The sequence below is a fragment of the Ictidomys tridecemlineatus genome, chromosome 1, assembly GCF_052094955.1.
Source record: "Ictidomys tridecemlineatus isolate mIctTri1 chromosome 1, mIctTri1.hap1, whole genome shotgun sequence".
NCBI classification, from domain to species: Eukaryota; Metazoa; Chordata; class Mammalia; order Rodentia; family Sciuridae; genus Ictidomys; species Ictidomys tridecemlineatus.
The window spans coordinates 126290131-126313584 of NC_135477.1; the positions used below are offsets into that span (position 1 = coordinate 126290131).

At 33.2% G+C, this 23454-nt stretch overlaps 1 protein-coding gene across 8 annotated transcripts in view; it reads left to right on the top strand.

Annotated features, from left to right (window-relative positions):
• The window catches only part of Tcerg1 (transcription elongation regulator 1), a 65570-nt gene that overhangs the window by 13805 nt on the left and 28311 nt on the right, over positions 1-23454 (top strand). For 6 of the 8 annotated variants that reach the window (XR_002483825.3, XR_005728630.2, XM_021725697.3 and 3 more), the window contains exons 5-12: positions 3605-3847; positions 8191-8253; positions 9351-9551; positions 10481-10593; positions 12001-12089; positions 21327-21487; positions 22597-22653; positions 22796-22862. Coding sequence is in view for 6 of the 8 variants with exons in the window: in XM_021725697.3 (XP_021581372.2) it covers positions 3605-3847; positions 8191-8253; positions 9351-9551; positions 10481-10593; positions 12001-12089; positions 21327-21487; positions 22597-22653; positions 22796-22862 (994 nt within the window). In the remaining 2 variants the exon portion in view is untranslated. The remainder of the gene's footprint in view (positions 1-3604; positions 3848-8190; positions 8254-9350; positions 9552-10480; positions 10594-12000; positions 12090-21326; positions 21488-22596; positions 22654-22795; positions 22863-23454) is intronic. The other 2 variants (XM_013358170.4, XM_005324203.5) reach the window with 1 other exon arrangement.

A 23454-nucleotide genomic window follows, 5' to 3' on the forward strand; every position in this document is an offset into this window, starting at 1 on the left:
TAGCTTTCCTAATGGGATGATTGTAATTTGTTTTAATTTACTATCTGGATAATGAATAAGAATTTTAAAAGCTTTTCCCCCTGATAGTTTCAGGGACTTTGGAATTATTTTAGTGTGTAAAATCATGTACTTGAGAGAAATTTAATGATAGTGGGTTCAACTTTGAATTTATTTTATGGGTATAAGAAATAACTGAAAAAGTAAGATACGTGTAATATAGAGACAGTTTTTATAGACCCTACTTTAATAATTTTTAGATAGCCTGGGGGAAATGTAAGAAACAGGAAAATGTAAATAATGCATATAAGTTTGTTTTCTTTTGTAGTTAAGATGAATATGGAAGTATAACAGTTGTACTAACTAACTGGTTGAGGGTTCTTACTTTTTTATAGGCTTCATGCCTCTAAAACCAATGTGGCAAGGCAGAAAACTGCCAGTGTTTATGGAGTACCTGTGGTGGTAATGGGAGAAAGGGTATTGATAAAAGCAATGTAGTTCAATATGGAGGTTCTTTGTTGCTTAAATTTTCTTCCCTGCCTTCTTTGGAAGGAGAAATATTAGTACTTTATTCTGTTTTTAAGGGAGGTGGTTTTACAGATATTTTAATCATCCTCTGTGTATTCCATTTCTTTATCAGTACTATATCGGTAAGCTCATAGCTATCTTTGGGATAATCAACTATTCTATTAAAAATGCCACTTGCTATTTTTTCCACACTGCCCTTCAGTGACTAAGAGGCCAGTCACTGAGAACAAACAGTGAAATGTTGTTTTTACTATTTTTAAACATAGTTTTGTTGTTGTCTCTCTGAGTATTAGTTATCTTTTAATTTTGTTTCACTTGGTTCAGTATCTTAAAGTATTGTCATACTAGTCTTAGTATTTTTTCATCTGTTATATATAGTCAGTCACTTGTCTTTTTTTGTTAAAAATCTGAGATTGAGTTAATAGTATTTTTGGAGTTGTAGAACTTTATTTAATTATCTTAACAAGTGGAGTCAGTAGGAATTTATTCCCTAGTCTTAGGTATCATTCTCCCAGTTTCCCATTTAATTCTTTAATTGCTTTTACCCTTTTCCTCTTATGACTCATTACCACTAATAAAATAAGAATATCCTGTACTGGAAAATAAGAGGAATGCCCTGAGTAAATACTTTTTGCCATCCTTATTGGTGATCCTTTGTACTTGAAATTGATTCCTGTATGAACTAACTTTATTTTTCTGGTGGTAGTACTTTGGATCATAATTTTAGTAATGATCTGAATGTTGTTGTATACCTTAAGACTTACTACAGTGTAGATATGTATGTGTAGCTAGGACTCAAAATTAAGAATAAGTTTTAATCCCTATTGGGCATAAGTTCATTTTGTGTAAATTTATGAAAACTCATCATGATCTACTTCTCAGGGAATTTGGGAAGAATATCTAAATATATTCTTAGCCATTATAGTATATTACAAATGCTAAGTGTTATATGTATGGGACTGGGCAAATGTTGCATGTAATTTGTATTTTCACACTGTTATAAAATTATATTAATATGATACTGTACCCTAAGGCTAGGTCTATGCTAGACCAACAATTCATTCCTGGGCCCCTGAAGATACTTGTTTGGCCCTGCTGTCTATTTAGCCAAGGTGAGTCCCTTATTAACAAGTATGAAATTGCTCACATCTTCCCAGCCTAAGTGAGTTTTTAATTTTTAGAAACTAGAAAAAGATACTGACAGATTTTTTTTGTCAGTTGGATTATTGGGTGGTTTTTATTGAGCAGTGTGCTTTCGCCTATAATTAAAGACATATAAAGATTGGCAAAGCACTATCCCCCCCCCCCATTTAATTTGTTAAGTTCATCCTCAGACTAACACAGATAGTTTGACACTTTCTTTTCTTTACATCAAGAAAAGATAAGCTGTTTGCTACTAGTGAATTACCAAAGTGAGTTTTACTTTGAAATGAGACAGCTATGAATAAATAACAAAAATATTTTGTAATATGTGAGAACTGAAACTTAATTTTAAATAGTTTTTTAGTTGTATATGGACACTATCTTTTATTTTTATGTGGGGCTGAGGATCGAACCCAGTGCTTCACCTGTGCGAGGCAAGCGCTCTGCCACTGAGCCACAAACTCAGCCCTGAAACTTGTTTTTTAAAAAAAAGAGTGAAATTTGGATTTTATTTTTTTGGTCAGTTTAATTTTATGTGACTACTAGGAATGTAGTGTTTTATTTTTGATAATTAAAAACAATGTATTAGCAAAACTCAAATTATCCTGAATTTCACATTCTCCTGGTGTTGGAAACCTGAACTTTTATTTTTTTGGTTGTGCTGGAGATTGAACCCAGGACCTCATATATGCTAGGCAAGTGTTCTACCATAGAGTTATAGAACCATAGCCCAAACCTGAACTTAAGAAAAAAAATGTTTTTTAGAAGAATTTTGAAATGATAGAGGAGAAGCCTGAGTTGTTTTTTATCTAGTCAGTCATTAGTTATTTGGGATGTTCATATCCAGTCAGTCATTAGTTATTTGCATATCTTTTTTTCCCTGTTCTTCCTTGCTTAGAGAAGTCTAATAATGTAACTGTTTTTCCCACTGCTGTTCTGCCTTTTCTCTCTTTGCATCTGCTAGGTTTATTCATCAAATGAACATTGATTATTACTGTTCCACACAGAATCCTTTAGTCTTTCTTCCTCATAAGTATTTTGGGAAGTCATACAACATGAGAATGCATTCTTAATAAAAATTTCAAACTCTAAGAAGGTATACATAGTTAAACATTAGCTGGGCATGGTTGTACATACCTGTAATCCCAGCTACTTGGGAGGCTGAGGAAGGAGGATGGTAAGTTTGAGGCCAGCCTGGGCAACTTAGTGAGACCCTGCCTCAAAATGAAATAAAAAGGGCTAGGGATGTAGCTCTTTGGTAGAGTGCTTGCTTAGCATGTGTGAGGTCCTGGGTTCAGTACTCAGTACCACCAAAAAAAAGAGAGAGAGAAAGGCATGCACAGAGGTAATTACTATTAATGTGTATCAGTGTGTGTTTTTCTAGATTATTTCTCTACATGAGTTCTCCCCAAGCAAAATGCAGACTTGCTAGCCTTCTGTTCAAGGCTTTATACTATCTGCCTCTGGCCTACCTTTCCAGCCATAACTCACTAGTTGTGTTGATATGCCAAATATTTTACTTAGTTGACTGCTTACCTTCAATTTTTGGAACATTTCCTGTTGCTCTCTACTCTTTGCTTCTACTCAAAATCCTGTCACTGGCTTATTTTTTCCCTTCCATTCCTTTTCCTTATTGAAATCTTGAATCTTTCAAGGCTCATCATACCACTATAAAATTTTCTGTACCCTCTCCACAGTTAGAGGTGTGATCTTTGGGTCTTGGTTTATAGCCCTATATGTTTATCCCATTCACTTTTTTTTTTTTAATATTTCATTTTACTATTTTCAAGCTTCTTGGAAGACCGAGACTTTTTGACAAATTTCTTACAGTGCATGGAATGGTTCCTTAAATACTTAGTGAATGAATGAATGATGAATGGATATAGTAAAATGGTTTATGAAGGAGTGATACTTTTTTTGTTTTGTCTTTTATCAGCACCCACAACACAAGATCAGACCCCAAGTTCTGCTGTTTCTGTTGCCACGCCTACAGTTAGTGTTTCAACTCCTGCTCCTACAGCCACACCTGTGCAAACTGTTCCCCAGCCGCATCCCCAGACGTTACCTCCTGCTGTTCCTCATTCAGTACCTCAGCCAGCAGCAGCAATACCTGCTTTTCCACCAGTAATGGTACCTCCGTTTCGTGTTCCCCTTCCTGGCATGCCAATTCCACTTCCAGGTAAACCAACAGATTACAATAGTCTTTCCAGCTCTGTTTTCATATTGTCAGTTAGTTTGTTCTCATGTGTCTGTTGCATTTGAAATTTGCCTTGAATCTCACCTGTGTGAAATGTTTTTGAAAGATTCATGGCTAACTGCAGTATTTCTCTTTTTAAGTTTTGGTAAATGTCATTTTTTGTTGTTGTTGTTGTTTACATGTCTTAAAATTAGAGTCACATTTAAAGCTACACTTTGTATAATAGCTGCAGTGAATTAAAAATGATCATCTTCTCATGTAAATATGTACTAAATGCAATATTTTTAAGGAATTGAGTATGTGAAATTGAGAAGTCACCAGTCATAATAGCCAACACAAGTTGAATGCTTTATATACAGTACACTGTTCTAAGCACTTTTTATGCATTAAATTTCTTTCATTTCAAAACCATCTAAGAGGTAGGTACATGGACAGTTTAAATTATTTGTCCAAGGTCACATAGCTAATAAGTGATGGTGCTGGAATTTGACCCTGTGCCCTGCATTTCTAGATACCAAGATCTTAATAGTTATGTTATACTGGGAAGAAAATGTGAGTCACTAAACTTAAATTCATAGAACAAACCAGAAAGTTCCTAGTAATATTTGTGAAGTAAAGTACAACATGCATCATTTAGATTGTTATGGCGAATTTGCATGTTTTATTGTCTTATGAGGAATTATTTGAACTAGAGAATGAATTCAAAGATTGTGGAGTAGAATTCTTCCTATAGGTAGTGGGTAGTTTTAGTGTTGGAAATAGATAGTATTGGGAATTTTATTTGAGTGCATTAGCAGTTGTCAAATGGGTTTATTTGATCCTTGACCTATGATTCATTCTTCTTGTGTTATAATTGAAAATATATCTTAAAGAGGTAAAGTTTATGGGGTTAGTTTGTAGCAAAGATGAATAGAACCTGGTTCCCAGTCTGTCGGTTTATTTTTTCCACTTTGTTGCACTAATTTCTATGTTAGCTGTGATATATAGCTATTTGTTAGAATTGCATACAATTTTCACTGTTGTTCAGTTGTCTTTTTCCTTGTTACCACTGTGAAAATGATACTTCCAGATAATATACCTTGGCAAGAAAGGAACCAAAATTTTTAACAATTAGTGTTTTTTTTATTTGATAGAAAAATTTTTTACACATTATTAATGTAATTTTAGATAATTAAATTGCTGTATGTGATAGTTAAGAAACTCAGCTCATTAAAATTAGATGAAAGTAAAAAATGTTTTCTCTAATGCTAGGATTATTTGTTTTCTAAGTTAAATTTAAGACAAGCAGCTATTACTTTCCTCTGGATATAATTTTTGTAGGAAATTAAGTGATATAATGAAGAATATCTTGGCATTTGTCATAACCTCTTTTTGAAATCTTGACCTGCTTTAGGGTTAAGGACTGTGTCAAGATCAGATCTGAAGGAGCTGGGTTGTTAAATCTGTAGAGAGAAGACTGAAAGGTAGCATCATAATGCTGTTGAAGTATTTTGAAAGGTGATCACCTGAAAAAGAAAATTTTGTGTTGCTCTAGAGGATCAGAGGGTGAAAGGTACAGAATAGCAAAATTCATTTCTGCAGAAAGTGAAACTGTCATAATAATACCCTTCAAGCTATAGCTGCAGTTTGATGTCACATGTTTTTCCCAAGAGCCTTGCCCATCATTTAAAAGGAAACATAGTAGTGACCATTTGGCTGACCAAAATTTGGTGATATGTGTGATGTTTGGCACCAAAAGGCATAAATGGCAGTTGTTAATGAAATTTTGTAGGTCAATTGTAAGAAATTGAATTGGATAGTTTTTAAAGATTTTATCAAAGATACCAAGACTCTTTGGAGAGTTTGCTAGTTAGTATCTTATAGAAAATGACACTAATATTAGTTTGTTTTTCTCATTTTCCCTTTTTTAATTTTTTTTTTTTTTGGTACTGGAGATTGAACTCAGGGACACTCAACCATTAAGCAGTATCCCCAGCTGTAATTTGTATTTTATTTAGAGACATAGTCTCTCTGAGTTGCTTAGTGCCTCACTTTTGCTGAGACTGGCTTTGAACTCTAGATTCTCCTGTCTCAGCCTCCTGAGCTTCTGGGATTACAGGCATGTGCCACCATGCCTGGTTGCATTTTCCTTTTTAATTCAGTACTACAAGTAAAGGTCTTTTAGTGAAAAAGAGGACTTACTTTTTTTCTTGCCAGATTTTTGGGTTTTTTGTACACTTTTCTATTTTCCCCTCTTTATTTCTTTTAAATATTAAGAAGAACAGGAGAGACTTGTATGAAATTTATTTTGGAGCCCTAAATTCTATTTGAATTCTGTTTTATTGCTATTATCTGGCTCTAATGAGGATGATTTTGGGAAAATCAAACATGATGAAAAGAAGGAGTAGAAGAATTAGGTGAAGTATAGGAATAGAAGGTAGAATTTGGGAATAGTAAATTGAATTGGGATTATAGGATTTCTACTTTTCAAACTAAAATCATATTTGGAATTTTGAGAAACTTGCTATCTTTGACATAATTATCTAAAATGTTAAATGAAAATTTTCTAATTTGCAGATTAGAGCATAATTTGAGGACAAAGTTGTAGGAAAATTGGATAAATGCTCTCTTTAAAAAAAGTTAGATATTTAAATGTGTGGTTATTTTGTGAGTATTCATGATATGTATGTAATACATTGAGAGAAAGCTGTAAGTTTATCATGTTAGCCATGAAGAGAAATATGTATGATTTTTCAGCATGATCTTTATGTTGATAGTTAAATGGAGGAGTTCTTTGTTGGCCTGTTGATATTTAGCAATGGCATGTACATCTAAATATGAATTTATTTGGTTTTCATCTGTTACAAAGTTAAAATTATTTTTTTGGAGGATTGTTTCAGAGAACATCCTTTGATGAGAATAAGTTAATATATTCAAAGAATTGAGTTTCTAGTGCCAGTTTAATGGGTTTTGTGGTCCTGTAGATGGCAGTGTTTATACTAATTTAAACTTAACACAGGCTATAACTTCCTTAAGCAAATGAATTTTTCTTTTGCTTTCTTTTAACACTGAGAAAATAAAGATATACATATAACTTTACTCAGTTTGCTTTTATTATCCAGTGTTTTTATTTTACTATAAGAGGTGATGAGAGTTTAGCTCTAATATTCTTTATCTAAAATAAAAATTAAAGGCAGTTTTCAAATGCTGGCAGTATTTTTGTGTGTGTGTGTGTGTGAGCATAGTTACATTGTTTACAAACAGGGGTTTAACTCTGAACTAGGAAAGATTTCTTTTCCTGTCCTGGGGAAAGTAGTTGTTTGTTATTTTTAATTTTCATGGGTACCAAACTAAGTTTAGTTTTTTCTCAGTTAAAAAAATATTTAAAGGTTCTTTCCCCTATAATCTTAAGCCTTCAGTCTTTTTCTTAAATCTTTAATTTTATTTTGAATTTTCCTTAATCGGTTTTAGTTTTCCAGGTTTTGCTTTAATTACCTTATTATTGTAATGCATCATAATGAATCCTTAGTCTTATCAGAAATGTACATGATTTCCATTCTTTAATGCAAGTAGTATTTCTTTAGCCAGCCTAAATGTTACAGGTTTCTGCAGCCATCAGCCCATATGGTTATTAGTAATAGTAAAGGTGCTGGATGTTTCTTAGTTTCATCCTGCTTCCTCAGTGTTCCAAGCTGTTGTAATTCCATGGAGCAGGCACTAGACATGGATATTTTGTCATTAGTTGAATGCTGCTGTCCTTCATCTTTGCCTTTTATTTGAACTATTATTTGCAGTGGAATATTTGGATCCATTTCAAACCTTATTTTCTTCCTATGCCACCCACTCCTTTTTGTCCTTAGTTTTTTCTTACCTCTTTTCTACTTCTGCATAGTTGTGCTATATATCCTTCAGCTCCTGCATATAGTTTCAACTTAGCAGCATAGAGAAAGTGTCTTTCTTGTTAGTGTCATGCTGCATTTGCCTTTCTTTGGCATCTAAGCAAGAGCAGCACGGACTTGATGTCCTGTGGGAAAATGTCCCACATGAGAATTTGTTATGTATATGTAATGAAGGGGCTTTTTATTGTTGTTGAACTTAACCTCTGAGACTCCTTCAGATATTATCAGGGCTGGTAGGTAATTGATGTTGTAATTTACAGTTAGAATCATTAAATATGACACCACTTCCCACAAAATGTCAAACAAAAAGAAATTTTACCCCATCCTTGGTCTTTTTCATTGGAAAGAGCATTCTAAATTGTAGTGGTAAATTATTTCCCTGATTCCCAGTGGTAGCTGACATACCATGGCAGCTTTCCAACCTGTGCTTGCTTATCCATTTTACAGGTGTAGCAATGATGCAAATAGTCAGCTGCCCGTATGTAAAGACAGTCGCTACCACCAAGACCGGTAATTTTTAAAACCATCTTAGTTTGTTTTGTCTGTAAGTTGGCATGGTAGTGAATGTTGTTGTTTATCCTTTTATTTATTTTTGCCCAAGTGAGTGGATTTTTTAATATTTTTCTTTTTAATGAGTAGTATAAATGCAGTTGTCATATTTGGCCAACACTTAATTTTCCCGATTGCCTGTAGTATTAGCATCTTTGGTTCACAAAAGCAAATAAGGTCAGATCACTTTATATCTTAATTTATGTAATAAGTGTAAACAACTTCATTCTCATATTCATAACATTTAACTTTATTTTTGATGTATGTTTTTAAGTTAAATATAAAAAAATCATTTCCATGTGTAAAGTGATGTGATTATGCTTGCATGCTAGTGAGTATATGTGTGTGGATATTTGTGTGTATAGTATAAATTTAATTTATTGAAGTAACATAATTATCTGGAACTTAGATTTAAGAATTTCCCCCCAATTTTGTTTTCATGTGTCCTTATTTTAATAGTATTTTATTTCATATAGTATTAGTTTATTTGATTATCTGGTAAAAACATAAATCTTGCTTGTCTTTTAAAAAATAGCTGCTTCTAGGAAAAGAACAAATTGATGTTGTACAGAGATAACTAACTTAATCATTTGAATTTGATAAAATTTAATCATTTACTTTAAAACAAAATTATTATACTATTAAGTATTTTAAAAGTAGGCAATATTTTGCCTCAGGAAACGTGTACAGTAAATGTTATACTTTAGTTAACATTTGAGAAATTATCTTTACAAAAATATATTTCTATTAACATGTACCATGATTTTTATAATTTATGTTAAGATTTCTATCATAGAGGAGACCCAAATTTCTGACTGTTCTTAAGGTAGTTAGGTTGAATTTCCATGTTGAATTTTGGTATTGGAACTAAAAACCCAGGGAACCGAGTGATATTTGAGCCACCTTTTTATATAGATATATATATAGATATATATATTTGCTCTAACTGATCCATTCACTTATTAATATATAATAGAAAGATTTAGCTCCTATTTTAGAGTGTTATTTTGTATCCCAGTTTAATACTTTGGATCTGATTTTTTATTATTCTTTTTTAGGTGTATTGCCAGGAATGGCCCCTCCTATTGTACCCATGATACACCCCCAGGTTGCTATTGCAGCTTCACCTGCTACCTTAGCTGGAGCAACAGCAGTTTCTGAATGGACTGAATATAAAACAGCAGATGGGAAAACATATTATTATAACAACAGAACATTAGAATCAACCTGGGAAAAACCCCAAGAACTAAAGGAAAAAGGTATAATTGTTTTAATGATTTATGACATAGTATGAGCTATAATGAGTATAAATGAGTATACTGTTTGAAATTCTGAAATGAATCATTTTTAACACACCGGATACATAATTATAGGATTTTTATTTCTTCGGAATTGATTAATAGATTGTATTTAAAAAGCCATTTCTTCTACTTATGTGTTTGCCATCATTTTTTCTATCTGGAGAAATTAATGTATATAATGATGTATACATTATACACACACCCAGGTGCATATTTTTCTTTTGTCAGGAATTGTATAGTTGTATTGTCCTTATTGAGATTGATAAAATTGGGGCTGGGGATGTGGCTCAAGCGGTAGCGCGCTCGCCTGGCATGCGTGCGGCACGGGTTCGATCCTCAGCACCACATACAAACAAAGATGTTGTGTCCACCGAAAACTAAAAAATAAATATTAAAATTCTTTCTCTCCTCCCTTCCCCTCCCTCCCTCCCCCCCTTCTCTCTCTCTCTCTCTCTCTCTCTCTCTCTCTCTCTCTCTCTTTAAAAAAAAAAAAGAGAGAGATTGATAAAATTGATCAGGAAGGAATGTGTGTATTATAAAGAACAGAACTCGGGCTTTTGGAATCTTAGGTGTAGAAGATGCAATTTGCTGTATCACAAGATCCTATTTTTGTTCTTAATACCTTAGTATCTTATCCCTTTCAGCAAAATATATGATGATATGATGACTACCAATGATATATAAATGACCTGAAAGACTATGTATTCCTTTGAAGTCAGTAGATCTTTAAGGTGTTTCTTGATTGCATTGTGTTCAAATCAATGATATTATAAAGAGGAATATTTTATCTTCATGGTTAACAGCTAGAAGAAGAATATCACAACTGCTTATTTTCTGCAAATTCTTTAAAAGTTACATAAAAACCTTTGCCATTAATTGTTTAACAGAAAAATTAGAAGAGAAGATTAAAGAGCCAATCAAAGAACCCTCTGAAGAACCTCTGCCAATGGAGACAGAGGAGGAGGATCCTAAAGAAGAGCCCATGAAGGAGATAAAGGAGGTATCTGGTACCTGCTAATCTGGTAGCCATCCTTCATTGATTGGTACAATTTACATGTAACTGAATGTCTCTTTGGTATATACTTAAAAAATTACTATAAGTTTGAGCTCCAGGGCTGGGACTGTGGTTCAGCAGTAGAGCTCTCGCCTATCACAGGCGGGACCCGGGTTGGCTCCTCAGCACCACATAAAAATAAAGCCATTGTGTTGTCCGTCTACATCTAAAAGTAAATATTAAAAAATATATAAGTTTGAGCTCTGAAATTTTAGAGTTCTTGGAAATTTTTAACTCATTTTTTTTCCTTTAAAAGTGTCATTACATTATTTTTTACTGAACTGAGGCCAAGAGAAAAGAGTAGGTCTTAGGCCAGAGCTTGGACTTGAGCTCTTGTCTCCTGACTTGCAGACTGATACATGTTCAAGTTAGTAGTACAACTTCATTGGATTAAAAAAATGTGTTGTATGTACATACGTATCAAAAATATAGTATTTATTCACCCATAAAGAAGAACAAAATTTAAATCATTTGCAGAAAAATGGGTGGAACTTAAGGTCATAATTTTGAGTGAAATAAATCTGAGAAAGAAAATTATCATTTTATTTCTCATTTGGAAGTTCAAGGGGAAAAAAACAGATAAAAATAAAAGTGGGGGGAGTGAATACCATGAAAGAAGGGAATCCATTAGGGCAGAGGAAAGGGATAAGAGGAGTGAGGAGGAGGGAAGGGTTGGGGAAGTACTGGGGAATGAAAACGATAAATTAGGTTTTTATATGTGTATGAATTACACCAACAAATTTTTTAAAAAGCACGACCTCATATTTAGGGAATGTTGAGGGATTATATTTTCTATCCTCCCTACTTTTGTGTCTAAGTGTGAAATGATCCCTTTCTAACACTAAGAGGTCTGTTTGTGTAAGCTTCCTTTATTTGGTGAGGGGGCCAATAGTAGTCATGTTTCAGTAACAGGAAAGGTAGCAGAAATAAGAAACAACCTCAAATGAATAGGTCTTCTTTGATTTGTATACTGTAGTTTTCCATTTCTGCTCCTAAGCACATGGCTATTAAGTTTTATTATTATAATATTCAGCTCTGGGGCTGGGAATGTGGCTCAAATGGTAGCACGCTTGCCTGGCATGCGTGCAGCCTGGGTTCGATCCTCAGTACCACATACAAACAAAGATGTTGTGTCCACCGAAAACTAACTAAATATATAAATAAATAAATATTAAAAAAAAATATTCAGCTCTTTTGGTGGAGCAAAGATTTACAATTATCTTAGGAATTCGTATTCAGGATTTCCCTCTCAGTTCCAGCAATAGACTTTACAGTTAGTGATATTTGCAGTAATACTGACTTTTGTATTTTTTCATGTTATTAATTAAATATGAATAATATAATTTCCCTTAGGAGCCCAAAGAAGAGGAGATGACTGAAGAAGAAAAGGCTGCCCAGAAGGCAAAACCAGTAGCTACTACTCCTATTCCTGGTACTCCATGGTGTGTATTTAGCTTAATTAATGAATTGTTTTATTCTGTTTTTTAAAAATTGTACTTGTTTAATTTTTTTTCTTTAGGAAGAAAAGATACTTTTAAAAAAAGCATATGTCAAATATGTTTTCATTGAGTGAATATTTTGGTCCTTGTTTGTTACACTTGGGGTGTTTAAACCCCAAATTTAGTTGCTATAAGTGTTTTTCTCATTTCATGGTACTCTTCATTAATGTTTATAATTTATATACTTGAGCCACTATTGAGAAGTCTTGAATACATTGAGCTATATCACCAGCCCTTTTATAATTACATTTAAAGAACTAAGTAAAGTTATATCTTTTTATAATTTTTATAGTTTAGTTATGTCCTTATAGTTTTTATAGTTAGTTATGTCTTTTTAGTTTTATTTTTCCTATAGTGTCCCAAAGTATGGATTTTTAAAAATTAATGTCCTGCGATGTCCTGGGTTCTACTATTATTCAAGAAGGTCTTCCATTCCTGAATTTCATTTGAACTAGCTAGCAGATTTAGAGCTGTGTGATCAGGTTGAGGTTCACTCTTTTGGACAAGATTAATTCCCTCAAAATGTATCTAGTAGGTTTTTTGGTGGGGGGGGGTGGGTCAGTGTGTGTGGGTGGGTGTTTGTGTGATGTTAGCAACCATTGATGATGACAACTAGATGCACTTTGAGGGAATTAGTGGTTTTCAACCAGGAGTGATTCTTCTCAGTAGACATTTGGGAATGTCTGGGGACATTTTTGTTTGTCACAACTTTGAGAGTATTAATAAACATCTAGTAAGTAGAGGCTGAGATGCTTCTAAACATCCTACCATGCCCAGGAAAGTTCCCTATGAGAAATAATTATTTGGCCCAAAATGTCAATAGTGCAAAGATGAAGAATCCTGACTTAGTTCCTATAAATCATTAAGGGCTGAAAGTTGCAATGTATTTCTGTTATTCTCTTCATTTATTAACTGAAATACTTAGAAAGTATTTCTTCTCATCAATATTGATTACTTGGAGGTAAAGACTGTACAGGAAAGAAAGGATTTGCCAGTTTACAAAATAATGAGTTAATTTGAGTATTCATAGGTTTAAATATATATTATACATTCCTATCCATTCCTGTTCATTGAAGTTGTTATCCTTATTGATGATCATTTGTCTTTGGTTTTCTTAAAGCTGGCTCCTGAGCATTTTTGTTAAAATTCTGTCTTATATTTATATTTTCCTTTCTTAGATAAGCTGTTCGAGGCTTATTGTATTATTTCCTGTCTTAGACCTAGAATCGGCCATTTCTCCAAGGAATCCTGTTTTCTTTTTGTGAGAAGTGGTATTTATACGCCAGCATGGACTCTATTTCTCAGTGGCGCTAATAACATAATTATTCATTTGCATTTCTCATATGATATACAGAGTTTCAGTACCAATACTATTGTTTAATATGATTGCTGAAGATAGGTTAAACTTTTTTCCTAGTTATTTTTATGTGTAGGGCATTTCTAGAGGGATATGCAGCCAAATTGTTGTATCTTTAAGACACTTGGCTTAGTTGTCTTCTATATAGTTACTCCACTGACTTCAAAATTAAGCTTGTTTAAAAAGTAATTCTGGAAAGTATGTATCTGATTCCAAATCGGAGTTCTGAAAATAGTCTGTATTCAAAGTACATATTCCAGAATTGTGATTTCTGTATACCAGTATGTACATGAAAGGCCAATAATCAACTCTAACCTCCCTCAGTTTATTTTCAGATATGGGTCTATCCTCAGGTAGCTAAATTTTTTTTAGAAGTTGTATGTATGATTCTTGCTTTTCTTCATTTGTTTCTTTTCACTGGTGGAACAGCTGTAATTTATGTATGAGGTCTTTTGGATCTAGTCTTGTTTTTGCACTCTTCTTTGAGTTAGTTTCTCAGTGTTTTTCTGACAATTGAGTGAGGTCTTGTAGTGACCATCTATCTACTCCAGTTCAACCCAAAATTGTTATAATTTGGAAAATCTTCTGAAGCTCTACAAGTCTGTCTTAGAGTGTTTCCACTGCTCTTAACATTTGGTGCTTTGTAATTCTACCTCATATCTTTCTCTGTGTCTCTGGCTTCTGGGTCCCTTTAGCCTTAGGGAGGCTGTTACTTTTCTGTTTTGGCTCACTGGGGCATGGTTCTGTTATAGGGCTATAAAAAGATCCTACTTGGCTGCTGAGGTACCTGAATAAAGCTGACTTTTACATGTGTTGTAGTTTCTCTCATTGTGTTGTCTTTTTGTTTTGGTATCTTGTCCTGTATAAATTTTATATTTTAGGACTAGGAGATAGCTAGCTCAGTGGTAGAGTGCTTGCCTGGCATATACAAGGCCCTAAGTTCAGTCCCCAGAACCACACACACTTTTTATAAGGTCAAATTGGTCTCTTTATTTATAGCTCTTAGGTTTGGTGTCTATGTTAGGAATTATCTTTACCACTGTACCCTCAAATACAAGCATATGTCACTGGTGCTTTTGCAGTCCATCTGAATGTATAAAAGATAATCATTGTTCAAATGAATTACTCTCCAAGTTATTAATGAAGGAAGTATAATTTGAATTCCTTATTTTCATAATGTTCTTTTTCTCATAAAATAGATGAAGTGCTAACTTTAAGCTAAATAAAACTTTTTGTCTCTTGATATCTTCAAATGTTGCTTTTCAGATTATTGTTTCTTGGAGATAAGTTAAGGAACTAAAGGTAAAACTTGAGTTTTCATGGTTCCCTTACCTTTACTGGAATTTCTTTCCTGATATTTTATGACCTTTGCTTAACAGGTTTTTGAAAATTAATAATTTTGTATTTTCTGGGATTGGTTAAACTTTATAGTTTCTGGTTCTTAGAATTTTTAATGTTTTTTTGAGAAATGTTTTTATTTCTTTGCTTATTTCTTTGCAATATTCAGGATCAAATCTGGGGTTTTGTGCATACTAGGCAAGTACTCTACCACTCAGCTACATCTTTAGCTCCTGTTATTCCAATTTATATTGATATATTTGTAACTTTTTCTTTTAACAGTTGTCTCCTTTGCTAATACACAAGGTCTGCGGAATCTAGGACTGCTGCCTGTTGACTAAAATGTTTTGAATTTAGTTTGAAGCACAGTGCTGGCACAATGCTAAGTATTCAGCTATTTGTTGAACAATAACAACAAAAATTTTTTTCAGTGTTAAGAATTGAACCCTGGAACTCACGTGTGCTAGGCATGTACTCTACCACTGACCTACCAGCTCCATCCCTATTTTAAATTTTGAGATAGGATCTTGCTATCCTATATCAATAGGATAGAAGCTGGCCTTGAAATGCCAATCCTCCAGTTTCTTGAATTGCTAAAAAATAAAACTGCCCTAAACTAGTAATTTGCATGCTAAAGTACTTCCTGAATTGCTAAGAAATTCCAGACCAGGAGGCATCAGGATTGAATCCCTGTATTCCATGTGGCCTTGTCCATTGATTTCCCATCCTGTGAATCAGGGAAATCTGAAGGCTGAAGTCTGTTTGAGGAAGCAGCCAGCACAGTGACTAGGAGAATCAGAACATGAAATCAATGTTTTCTTGTTTTCACAGCTATGGGCACCATGTAGAAAAAGGAAGGTACTACCTTTTCTCTCAAGACATAAGCTCCTATTTCTTGCTCTTGATAAATGTTTTTAAAGGACACAAATTATGATTTTTTACATTGATTATTAAGATTGTGCAAGTTTCAGCTTTTAGTAGTTCTGTGCATATAATAATGACTACCTGTATTTGCCATGCTTTATCTGGTTTTAACTTAACAAAAAAAATTCTTTTTTTAAAAAAAATTTTTATACTGTTTATAGTATGGATTGAACACGGGTGCTTTACCACTGAGCCACATCCCCACCACTGTCTTATTTTTATTTTGAGACAGGGTCTTGTTAAGTTGGTTAGGCTCTTGGTAAATTGCTGAGGCTGGTCTTGAACTTCCAATCCAACTGCCTCAGCCTCCCAAATTGCTGGGATTACAGGCATGTACCACCATGCCCAGCTTAAGTTAACAATTTTATCTCTGAATTTAAGTCGATTTTGTGTTTACAAGAGTGGCATATAATTTTTTCTTTCCTGTGTACTTCTATAGTTTTTGTTTGTTTCTATAGTGTTCTCACAGTATTTTATTATGAAAAATTTGATGCTGACATTTAAATAATTCTAAGTGCACATGGATGAACCATCTAGATTCTGTAGGTTAATATTTTGCCATATTTGTGTAATCACTTATATATCCATTCCTTAGTGCATCTCTCAATCTTGTTTTACAGATGCATTGAAAATGTAGACATCATACATTTCATTCCTATGTACTTTAGATTGCACATTACTAGGTTTGGGCAGTTTTTTGACATAAGAGTATTATTTATTTAGATGTTGATGGATCTTTATTTTATTCATTTATTTATATGTGGTGCTGAGAATTGAACCCAGTGTCTCACACATGCTAGGCAAGTGCTCTACCACTGACCCACAAGCCCAGCCCCGATGACATCTCTGTCCACACACACACACATATATAGAACCCCTGCTTGAATTTTGATTGAGATTGCACTGAATCTTTAGAAAAGTTAGAATTGATATTGTCTCTTCCAATTCGTGAGCATAATTTATCTTTCCATTTATTTAGGTCTTTAATATCTCTTGGTATTATGATTTAGATATGATGTGTTCCCCAGTAGGCTTGTGTGATAGCCAGAGTCACAATGTTCAGAGGAGAAATGGCTAGATTAAGAGTGCTATAACCAAATCAGTTTATTCATCCATTTCATGGATTAATAATTTGAAAGGACTACTATAGACATGTAGGTGTGGCTGAAGGAAGGAAAGAGTTTTATTTTGTTCCTGGTGCCTCAATCTTGCTTTCTGCTTCCCAGTGCTATGAGCTGAATAGCTTTCCTCTGCTGCACCTTCCTACCATGATGTTCTGCTTTACCCTAGGGCCCAGAAGAATGGAGTCAGCTCACTGTAGACTGAGACTTCTGAACCCAAACCAAACTTTTACTCTTCTAAGTTGTTCTCAGATATTTTGATGTTAGTGACAAAAAGCTAACTAACATACTTGAACATTATTTAGTGTAGAATGGAAATAATTGGCTAGATTTAGTCCTACATGTTGTTATTTGTTGCAAATTAAATTTTTTAAAAGAGCATTTATTTTCTACTTGATTGTATGTAAGAATAGAATAAATTTTTATGTATCAACGTTGTATTCCAGAACCATGCTAATTTATTCCTTATAGTAGTTTTTTAGATTCATCATTTACAAATAGAAATGTTTTCTTCTTTTCTGACCTTTTATGTCTTATTTTTTCCCACTTCTTATTGCCACAACCTTTAGTACAATGCTAAATAGAAAAGGTGAGCATACTTGTTTCTGATATCAGTGACATACAGTTTAATCTTCTATCATCAGTTAAAATAGTAGGTATAAACTTTTCAGTTGTCTTTAACAGATTGAAGACGTTTCCTGTTATTCCTCATTTGCTAGTGTTTTTTTAATCAGCTATCCAAGTCTATTAATCAAGTTTTTTCTTCATTCTTTTAATCTAGGGAATTTTATTGACTTTTGAATATTAAACTGTTTTTTGCATTACTGGGATAAATGTTATTTGTCATGGTACCTTTTCCTTTTTGGGAGATGGGTACCAGGGATTGAACTCAGGGGCACTCGACCACTGAGCCACATCCCTAGCTCTGTTTTGTTATTTTGAGACAGAATCTCACTGAGTTGCTTAGTACATTGCTTTTGTTGAGCTGGCTTTGAACTCACATCCTTCTACCTCAGTTTCCCTAGCTGCTGGGATTATAAGTGTCCACCACTGTGTCCGGCAGTAGCTTTTCCTTTTAATGTATTAAAAGGGTTACTTTATGCTTTTTCTGTTTTCTCAAGTCATTGGTAAAGGTCTTTTCTTTTGTAATGTAAATATTTAAAGCCCTAAGTTTCCTTGAAGCACTACTTTAGTTGCATCCTGCAAATTGTGATATGGTGTATTTCCGTTGTTCAGTCCATACCTTAAATTCTGCTTTTTGATTTTGTCTTTGATTCCTGATTTAGAAGACTTTTATTTCATTTCCAGATATTTTGGGTACTAGATATCTTACTTAAATTATTGATTTAATTGTTCTGCAGGCAGATAGTGTACTTTGTATAATTCTGATTCTTGTTCAGTACATCTTCTATTTGAATACTGTTTGTTTTGGGTCAGTTTGGTCTCTCATGTGCTGAGAGAATGGTGTTGATCTATAATTATAAAATTGTTTAGTTCTCCCTTGAATTTGGTTCATTTTTATCTATTCTGAACTATTATAGACATAAACATTTTATTACGGTTACGTCCTCCTGGTGAATAATTGTCCTTTTTATTATTATGAAATGAACCTCTTTATTCTTCATTATACAGTTTGTCTCAACATTTCTCTTTTTGGAAAACGGCAGTTGTTACCTTTTATTCTTTGTTTACATGATGTATCTTTTAGCTTTTCTCTGGTTTTGTATTTAAAGTGTGTTTCTTACAGACTTTCTTACAGCTATTAGTAGTGTCTTATGTTTTTATCTATTGTCATGTCAGTTCTTGCTTTTTTTTTTTAATGTGCCACCTACTTAATGTCTTTTTTTTTTTTTAATCTTTATTTTATTTATTTTTATGTGGTGCTAAGGGTCGAACCCAGGGCCTCACGACGTGCTAGGCAAGTGCTCTACTGCTGAGCCACAATCCCAGCCCCCAGTTCTTGCTTTTTAATCGGAGTGTTGAGACTATTAATATTTAACATAATTTTTGATATGGTTGGATTTGAGAATACTGTTATTTTCTGTTTGTCTTTTCTATCTACCTGTTTTTATGTTCCTACTGTTATTTTCAGCTGAATTATTTGAATTTGTATAGCATTTCATGTAATTAATGTTTTGGATTTTTGGTGATTCCTCTTTGCATTTTGTGTTAGTTGTTGCTTTAGGAATTATACATACCTAATCTCCACAGTCTATTTAGAGTTAATATTGTACCATGTCCCATAAAATAATGGAAACCTTGGTTTCAGTTTCTTTTTTTTAACCTATACTCACTGATCTTAGTTGTAGGTATCTCATATATGACGGTTAAATGGATGAAAACCCAGCCACAAAATATTTTAAAGAATGTAGGAAAAAATCATTTATATTTACCATTTTTGTTGTTTTTCCTTTTTTTGTTAAAGATCCAGGTTTTCCTTTAATGTCATTTCCTTTCAACACGGAAGAACTTGTCAAACAGGTCTTCTACAGATGAAATCTCTTGATCTCTTCATCTAAAGTATCTTGTTTGCCCTTATCTCTAAAGGATGTTTTTGCTAGATGTTGAGTTCTGGTTGGTAATTCTTCATTCCAGAACTTTTAAAGATGTTATAGTGTTTTCTGGCCCCTATTTTTTAATAAGAAATCCATGATCATTGGAATAATTTCCTACTTTGTATTATTTGTGCTCTTTTCCCCCCTTATTGCTATCAAAGTTTTTCTCCCCTTATTTTCATCAGTTTGATTATCTTGTGTCTAGGACTAATTTTATTTATTTTTAATTTTTTGTTCTTTTTAGTTATATATGTCAATAGGGTATATTTTGACATGTTATACTTACATGTACAGACAGCTTCCCATTCTTGTGGGTTGTACATAATGTGGAGTTAAACTGGTTTGTGTGTTCATATATGAACATAGGAAAGTAATGCAGGACTGGTTTTCTTGAGGTTTATCCTAAATGGGATTTGCTGAGCTTCTTTAATGTGGATATTTATGTCTTTTACCAAATTTGAGAGGTATTTCTAGCTATTGTGTCTTCAGAAGATTTTGTATTTGTCCCCTTATCTTTTTCTCCTGTTTTTGTGGGATCCAGTGACATTTGTTAAACAGTTTGTTACAATCACATAGTTTCCTGAAATTCTGTTTATTCTTTCCTTCCCCTCTCTGTTCTTCTGGTGGGATAATTATTGATCCATCTTCTAATTCATGGTTTACTCTGTTGTCTCCATTCTGCCCTCGAACCAATCCGTCAAAATTTAATTTTCATTATTTTTTATTTCTAAAATTTTCATTTGATTCTTTTTACAACTTCTGTTTTTCCATTTAGAACTCTTATTTTGTCATTCATTTCAAGCGTAATGTCTTTTTTCTTGTCAATAATACTAGTTGTTGTTATTGCTTTAGACTCTTTTATTTTTGAACATCTAGTCACTTTACGTTTGACAGCTGTTGATTAAATTTTGATTATCTAGTCAAAGGACTTCATTTCTGTTGGATATCTAGCTGCCTGCTCTGCCTGAGGACCACTGTCATATGGGGAACTTGTGAAGGGGAGAAATGGGAAGTGTTAGGAACTTGATTTGGCACTCATTTTGAGAGTACTAAATTTTAAACCATCACAAAAAATGAATTTAATGACAACAAATAATGCTGTTAAGCGGTTCTACAATTTAAAGGCAGGAGGATCGCAAGTTCAAAGCCAGCCTTAGCAAAAGTGAGGCATTAAGCAACCCAGACTCTGTCTCTAAATAAAATACAAGGGGCTGGGGTTGTGGCTCACCGGTAGAGTGTTCGCCTAGCATGTGCGAGGTGCTGGGTTTGATCCTCGGTACTGCATACAAATAAATAAAATAAAGGCATGTGTCCAACAACAACTAAAAAAGTATTTAAAAAAATAAAATCAAAATAGGACTGGGGATGTGGCTTAGTGGTGAAGTGCCCCCGAGTTTAATTCCTGGTTATGAAGTTCCCTAGTTATAAAACACAGGATCAGTGTGCTGTAGTCACTTCTTCAGAGAAGGTTGCATATGTAATTTTGGTTTATTATTAAATAATAATAAGTAAGAAATATTAGGAACTATGATGTGATAAGTGGGGTGCCATGTTCTGTTCTTTAAGTTGTAGAACTGGTTAATAGCATTATTTGTTGCCATGAATTCATTTTTTGTGATGGTTTAAAATTTAGTACTCTCAAATTTAGTGCTAAATCAAGTTCCTTAGCATTCTAAACTCTGATCACAAATTGCTTTGCTCTTCCTGCTTTGTTTTTTACCCCCAGTATATTTCACTGCTGTGTTTACCTTAGCCAGGCAGCTCTTTTCTGTTTGGTTGTCTAAATAACTGTTCTTGCCCTCTTCCTTTTGACGGGCTGAAATGAAAAAACCTAGCTATAAAATATTTTCTTTAATATAATAAAATATTTTTAATCAATTCTTAGGTGTGTGGTTTGGACTGGAGACGAACGGGTCTTTTTTTACAATCCTACCACTCGTCTTTCTATGTGGGACCGACCTGATGATTTGATTGGAAGGGCAGATGTTGATAAAATTATTCAGGAACCCCCTCATAAAAAAGGATTGGAAGACATGAAGAAATTAAGTGAGTTTTTCAATTAGGAATTTCTCCTCTAATTTTAATATTCTTTTAATGTTTTTATAGAAAGTGAAGATATTTTAGGAATATTTAATTTTTAAAAATAGATTGCTATGCTGGTTTGCTGTGATGAAGGTAAAAATACAAAGAATTTAGATAATATTGTGTTTTGTAAAAATTTTTTTAGCTTATTTTCCTTTATCATGATTTTCAGTTAGTTCAAGGTAGATATGCTGGAGATGATGTTATTTGCCTTATGCTTATTACTACTACTAAAGCACTCCTTAGTGAGCCTTTGGGCACTTTTTGGGACCAGTGATATATATTTTTGGCAGTAATCAAAAAGCGCACAAAGTATTTTTTAATATTTTGTTGACTAAAATTTTCTTGTTTTAAACATATAATTATAATTATTTGTACTCAATACATTGAGTACAAATAATTATAAAATTTTCATTGTGTATTTTTTGTACATTTCTTATTGGCAGTTTGCCTGTATTGATATGAATGTGTTTTTATAGACTCCCCCTACTTCATGTAGTATAGAAGCACAAAAATCATTTAATTCTATGAGTAAAACAACTCTTAATATATGTCTTTCTAGTGATTGAGAGATTTTCATGTATTATTAGATATGTGGTTTGGACATTTTCTGCTTACTAGTAATTTCCCACCAAGTGCAACTTTGCCTATTTAGTACTGAAGGTATTAGGCACCTATTTTGTTTCCTTTAGCAATGTTTGTTTTATAGGCATGATAGTAATATTTTATGACCATAGTATTAAATGATGCCAAGAAAGTATGTGACTTATGAGTCTGTTTTCAAAATATTTGATTCATTTAGTTGATATAATACATTAAAATGCATCAAAAAATGTACTATAAGTCCAAAATCAGGGAAATTTTTATGTATTTGTAAAACTAAGCTTTGTACAAGAAAATTTTCAATATGAATGTAAAGGGAGGATAAAGAGAACCATTATTATACTTTAATGATTTTTTATAAAAATGGGTATTAAGTGGATGTTTTATGCAAATAATGATGTTTTTAAAGAAATGGTTGTGAAATGTATGTATTTAACTGTTTATAACACTATTTGAAATGTTTTTGCCAGGGCACCCAACCCCAACAATGCTGTCCATCCAAAAGTGGCAATTCTCTATGAGTGCAAGTGAGTGAAATACCTATAAATTAGTTTTTTTTAAACTGCTTAAAGGAAGTGTTCTGGTAGTGATTAGCAGAATCCATGCCTATATAATTCAGTGATTACCTGCTTATTTTGTTCAAAGTTTTAATTAAATTTTGTCTCATAGTTAAAGAAGAACAAGAACTAATGGAAGAAATTAATGAAGATGAGCCTGTCAAAGCAAAAAAGCGGAAGTAAGTAATATATATAGTTTGTGTGATTCCAGATAGATTTACCTTTTAACTTTGATTAGGTTATCAGTTTGTGATTGCAAGGCCCAAGGTAATATTTGTGTTACTAGGAGGCAGAAGTCACGTTGCTCTCTTAGACTTGATATTAAATATCTTTGTTTTATAATAAGAAATGGTATCCTTTCTGTTGCCAGATTTGGAGAAGATTGGTTATTCCAATATGTATTATGAAACTCAGTGGCATTTTAGGAATTAATTGATTATTCTTTATAAAAATTCACTATGTCTAAATTTTATTAAAATCAGTTTTCCCGTACAAATCCCAGCAAATACCATTTTGGAGAATTCATAAAAATAGACATACTTCTCTCTCTTTATATGTTTATCTTATGACTTAACCTAGTCCTTGGGTCTGGTCATTACTACTTGGTATGAAGTAGGCCTGTGAGCTTAGAAAGTACTCTGAGAGAAAAAATATTGCTAGAAACAGAAGAATTAGCTTGGCCAGTACTCTGGAATTGGGTGAAATATGAATGTTACCTATTATGGGAGGTGGGAGGGTGGTGGAAGGTTGGATAGAGGGGTGTGTGTGTAT